The sequence below is a fragment of the Malurus melanocephalus genome, unplaced genomic scaffold (genome assembly GCF_030028575.1).
Source record: "Malurus melanocephalus ecotype Western Australia unplaced genomic scaffold, MMel_1.1 scaffold_224, whole genome shotgun sequence".
NCBI lineage: Eukaryota > Metazoa > Chordata > Aves > Passeriformes > Maluridae > Malurus > Malurus melanocephalus.
The window spans coordinates 174931-180493 of record NW_026623456.1 but is presented as its reverse complement, the minus strand read 5'-3'; the positions used below and the strand labels follow the sequence as shown (position 1 = coordinate 180493).

General features: G+C 63.7%; 2 protein-coding genes across 4 annotated transcripts in view; one reads left to right on the top strand and one right to left on the bottom strand.

The window, feature by feature from the left end:
- Nucleotides 1-162: 162 nt before the first annotated feature.
- LOC130578327 (collagen alpha-1(I) chain-like) lies at nt 163-3347 on the top strand. The gene is made up of 2 exons (XM_057374316.1): nt 163-804; nt 2791-3347. The coding sequence occupies exons 1-2, from the start codon at nt 348-350 to the stop codon at nt 3321-3323; spliced, it is 990 nt and encodes a 329-aa protein (XP_057230299.1). The 5' UTR covers nt 163-347; the 3' UTR covers nt 3324-3347.
- Nucleotides 3348-3921: 574 nt separating this feature from the next.
- SHISA4 (shisa family member 4) overlaps nt 3922-5563 on the bottom strand; it is a 4869-nt gene continuing 3227 nt past the window's right edge. For 2 of the 3 annotated variants that reach the window (XM_057374318.1, XM_057374317.1), the window contains 2 exons: nt 4506-4688; nt 4002-4400 (listed from right to left, as the gene is read on the bottom strand). In XM_057374318.1, the coding sequence (XP_057230301.1) occupies nt 4354-4400; nt 4506-4688 (230 nt within the window). In that variant the 3' untranslated portion in view covers nt 4002-4353. Of the gene's footprint in view, nt 4401-4505; nt 4689-5563 lie in introns of all 3 variants that reach the window. The other variant, XR_008965863.1, reaches the window with a different exon arrangement.

Below are 5563 nucleotides of genomic sequence, written 5' to 3'. Positions count from 1 at the left end.
AGTGCAGCTCCCGATGGGGGGGGGGGGGGGGGGGGGCTGGCGGGGACCGCCGTTAACGCGGCGGGGGCGCTGCTGTGCGCAACGGGGCCGGCAGAGGGCGCCGTTAGCGCACCGGCGACGCCGCCGTTAATGAACCGGGGGCGCAGCGGTGCGCGGCGGGGCCGGCAGGGGGCGCGCTGCGGCCCCGGCCCCTCCGGTCCGTCCCAAGCCCGGTAGCGGTAGCGCCCGGCGGGGGCTGTCGGGGGTGTCCGGCCCCGCTCCCTCCGCTCGGTACCGGGGAACCGGCGCAGGGCACGAGGCGGCGGCGATGGACGGCGGGGCGGCGGCATGAGGCGGCGGCGGGGAGCATGGCGGCGGCGGGCGGCGGTGGGGCGCGGCGTGGGCTGCTGAAGCGGAAGCCGAACTTCACGCTGCAGGAGCTGGAGGTGCTGATGAGCGAAGTGCTCCGGTACGAGCCGCTACTGTTTGGCGCCGCCGCCGGTACCGTGAACGCGTACGAGAAGCAGAAGATCTGGTGGCGGATCACGCACAAGGTGAACGCCGCCGGCCGCCACCAGCGCGACATTGGCGAGGTAAAGAATCGCTGGCGGGGGCTACGCCGCCGCGCCGGCGACAAGATCAGCCGGCACCGACTGGAGCGTCAGGGTCCGGCCGGCAGGGCCGCCGCTAGGAACGGGAGCACCGGGAATAACGGGAGCAACGGGAACGGCCCGGCCGAGCCCGGCCCGGGGCCCGCCCCCGCGCCCGGCTGGGCACCTCGCGGCGCCGCCAGCACCGACCGCGCCGAGGGTTCGGCACCGCACGGTGAGTGTGCAGGGAGCGGCGTGGGGATGGGATAGGGACACGGGGATGCTGGTGCCGGCGTGGAGTGGAGAAACGGACATGGAAGACCGGACAGGGACATGGGGGACCGGGACCGGGACCAGGACAGGGGAGGAACGGGGCAGGGATACGGGGATGTTGGGACCGGGATGCGGGGAGACTGGCACACAGACACTGGGACAGGTGTATGGTGGGACAGGGACATGGGGGACCAGGATGCAGAGATGGGAGACCGGGGCAGGGACTTGCTGGGGGACCAGAATGGGAAATGGGGGACCAAGAAGAGGCCATGGATGAAATGGAATGGGACAGGGAGAAACGGGATCAGGAAGTGGGGACAAGCAACAGGTACATGGGGACACTGGGACCAGGACAGCTGCATAGAGGGACAGGGTCACAAGGGACAAGGACCAGGAAGGATCAGGACATGTGGGAACCAGGACATGGGCATGAGAAACCAGGACACAGACACAGGGCCACTGGGATCAGGAGAGGTGCCTGGAGAAATGGGGACACAGGGGACCAGGACCAGGTTGTGAGAGCATCAGGATACAGGAGACCAGGGCAGTGATATGGGGATACTGTGATAGGGATGCAAGGGTCCAGGACATGGACAGGGGGGACTGGCACTGGCATGCAAGATAACTGAGACAAAGATGTCATTGGGATGAGGACAGGTGCATGCAGGGTCAAAGACACAGGAGACCAGGATCAGGGTTTGGGGGATCAGGAAAGGGACACAGCAGACCAGGACACAGGGGCAGGTGCATGGAGGGATGAGGATAGGGACTCAGGAGACGTGGACCAGCACCTGGGGAACCAGGACACAGGGCATCAGGACAGGGACACAGAGGCACTAGGACCAGAACAGGGACATGGAGTAACCAGGACACAGGGATCAGTACTGAAACATTGAGCTCTGAGACAAGGTCACAGGAGACCAGGACCAAGACCAGAGGACCAGGACCGAGGCACTGGGAACAGGACAGGTATGTAGAGGGACCAGGACAGGGACACAGGAAATCAAGATAGAGACCCTGGGACCATGCCATGGGGGACCGGGACATAGATACAGGGACGGTGGCAGGGACATGGCGGATTGGGAGAGGGATATGAGGGATATGGGGGCACTAGGCCAGGGAGAGCTATGTGGAGGGACTGGGACACAAATCCAGGGAAATGGCAGGGATGTGAGGGGACTGGTATGGTGACACAGACATGAGGGGACTGGGAAAAGCCAGGAACAGGACACTAGGACCAGTACAAGTGCATGGAGGGACCGGGGCAGGAACAGTGGGACAGGGACACAGAGGGGACAGAGTCAGGGGAAAGGGGCAGGGCGTGGAGTACTGGGATGGGGACATGGGTGACCGGGAGAGTAACAGAGTACAGAACAGTACCAGGATCAGGACAAGATATGGATGACTGGGATTAGGACAGGGACAAAAGGCAGGGGCTACTGCGATGGGGACAGGGATAAGAAGGGGCTGGGAACAGGGCAGACATGGTGGGATTGGGACAGTGACCAGGACAGAGACAAGGTACATGCAGGTACTGGGACCAGAACAGGGATATGAGGATTAGTGGGATGAGAACAAAGACATGGTGGCACCAGTACCACACAGCACCATGGAGGCACCACATTCAGGACCGGGGTATGTGTGGACTAGGACAGGGACGTGGGCGTACCAGGATCATGCTGGCACATGAGGACACCACATTCAGGACATGGATATGGGAGTAYTGGGACCGGGAGAGGGACAAGAGACACAGTATGGGGTTGAACCATCATGAGGGTCATGGGACTATGGAGAGATGTACAGATGGAACCAGTACTGGGTGCAGTAGAGAGGATGTGGGAGCACAGGGGTAGAGACAAGAGGACATGTCACTTGTTCTGTGGGACACTGGGGGCATGTACCACGAGAGATCCCTCCAGCTGCCCTGTGGTCCCTGTCCCTCCCACAGGTGTCAAGGAGGAGCCGGTGAAGGAGGAGCCCGTGGAGGTGAAGACTGAGCCCTTCCACAGCCCCGCTGCCGACGGCATTCCTGGCCGCGGCTCAGACCATCGGCTGCCGTGCACTGGCATCTGCCCGCCCAGCGAGCTGGGTGAGGGCTGGAGCCGGAGCCCCCCGCGCTCCGTGCCCCCCGAACTCTCCCTCGGCGACCTGGGCGGGCAGCAGGAGCCGCTGGGCTCCGACTTCCCGAGCCTGCTMTTGGAGCAGGAGGCCGAGCAGCTCAGTCACTGCGGCGCGGGAGAGGCGGGGCCACCCGGGGCTGCGGGGCTGGACGGGACCCCGGAGTGCCCCCAGTTCAGCCTCGTGCAGTCCAATGAGCGGCTGGTGCAAGAGATGCGGGCGTTTCGCCAGGAGTACGCCGAGAGCCGCCGGGAGACCACAGCGGTGCTGCGCGGCATTGCCCAAGCGCTGGGCGGGCTCAGCCGCAGCCTGGCTGAAATCCGTGACCTCTACCTCCAGGATCGGGGTGTCCCCAAATCCTGAGCCCCCCACGCAGCTGGCTGTGTACACCCACCACCGCCTCCCCCCCAGCACCCACCTCACTGCTTTTATTATTATTTTTATTCCTATTTCTTTTCTCCTCCATCCCACTTCAATAAAACTCGGAGCTGCACTCCCCCAGCTCCACCCACCCCAGGCTCCTACACGGTTTTGGGGGTGATGGGATGCAGGGGCCTGGGAGATAGGACAGGGGTTTGTCCCTCCAGGGCGGGTCTGTCTGGCCCTTCTCCTGGACTGATGGACTCCGATCCCAAATTTAACCAGCAATGATGGGGAGGAAGAATCCCAGCAGGAACAACCATCGGGGTTATTACCACTCACCCACCTTCCCTAGCTTATTCCTGCCCAGGGAAGGGGGCATGGATAGAGGAGCTGTCCTTGCGCCAACAGTGCCCATACCAGTGTTGAGGTTGCTGTCCAGGGGTGGTTTCATGCCCTCATTTTGAGTGAAGGGGGCTGGGTGGGTGGCAGCATTCCAGGCTGGCTGGCCAAATCCCAGTGGCTGATTTGGTGCAAATTACTCATCTCAACACAATTTTGGATGGAGAAACCTTGGAAGCAGAAGGGACAGGCAGAATTCATGTTCCTCCCCCATCTTGCAGCTGGAGGGAAGGGGTTGGGGTTGTTGCCCTGCCCTTCTCTCCACATTACAGAGTCTCCAAGATGACATCAGGCTGTGGGCACAAGATGTGGTTTAATGCCAACCCCGGGGAGGAAGAGCCGGGGCTGAATCCAGAGGTGGGCGTGCAAGGGGTGGAGATGCATGGCCCTCAGGGGACCCCTCCGGGGACCCACCTGCAGATGCTCACAGCCGCTGGCACCCAGAGCTGGGTGGGGGGGGCGGAGGGTAGCCACCCACAAAGGGCCCAGTGTGCAGCACAAGGGCTGCCCTGTGCTGCTGGCACCGGATCACCCCAGGATGGCCGGGAGGAGCCCGATCCAGCCCTGGCTGGGGCACCCCCCCAGCCTGGCCCCGCTGGCCGGCGGCGGGTGCCAGGGTCCCCGCAGGGCCTTACGCTCCAGGATAGCTGGGCTGTGCTGGGACGTAGGGCGGTGGTGCTGAGGGACGAGCAGATGGCGTGTCACCACCATGCAGGTGACAGTCACCAGGCCACCAGGCCTCCCAGGGAATAGGGGGGTTCCCCGTGCCCCCCCAGTGCTCACCTGTGGGGTTGTAGACAGGGGGGCCAGAGGGGTACATGGGGTACTGGGCGGCGGGGCCGGGCGGGGGGTACATGGCCATGGGGGTGAAGCCGGGCTGGGGAGGCACAGGGCCAGCTTTGGGGTCCACGGGGAAGGGAGCTAGGGGGGCTGCGGGGGGGTAGCTTGACAGGGGGATCTCCGATCCTGCAGGAGAGATTGGGGTGGTCTGTGGCACCCTGGCACAGGGATGGGGACAGTGTCTAAGGGGATGCTGGGGTGGTAGCAGCAACCCCCACCACAGTGGCCAGTTTTCCCCCCACATCCCTCCAGGTCCCACTGCCTCGCCCTCTCTGCCCCCAACCCCTCCACCCTGTACCTCAGGATGTCTCCTGCTCCCCCCACCCCGCCTCCTACACCTCCATCCCTATAGTCCACCCCCCACCCCCTGATCGCCCCCTGCATTCCAACAGCCCCCCTTCTCCTTGCCTCCCCCAAACTCCCCCACCTTGTACTTACAGGACCCTTCTGCCCCTCATCCTTTCAGCTTTCTCCCTGCACCCCAACTCCCCTACACCTCTCCTGAGCCCCTCCACACCCTTCCACCTTGTACCTACAGGATCCTCCTGTACACTCCCACCCCTGCAGCTCCCTGCTTCCACCTCCAGGCCTCTCTGCATTCCTCGAGGCCCCCCAAAACCCCACCACCCTGTACCTCAGGAACCCTCCTGCACCTCCATCCCTGCTGCCCACATTCCGATCCCCCCCTGCATCCCTCCAGGCCCCTCTTCCTTACCTCTTCCCAAACCCCTCCACTCTCTACCTACAGGACCCTCCTGCACCACCCACCCTACAGCCCACACACACTCCCAATTCCCACAGGCATCCATCCAGGTTCCCTCAATCATCCACTCTGTACCTACCGCACCCTGATGCAACGAGCCCCCACCTGCACCCCTCATCCGTGCATCCCCCAACCCTGCACCCTCCCACTCCTCCCTGTCCCCTCAACCCCACCCCCCTTTACGTGCAGGACCCTCCTGACCCCCCTCCTCCTGTATCCGCCCATCCCTGCATCCCCC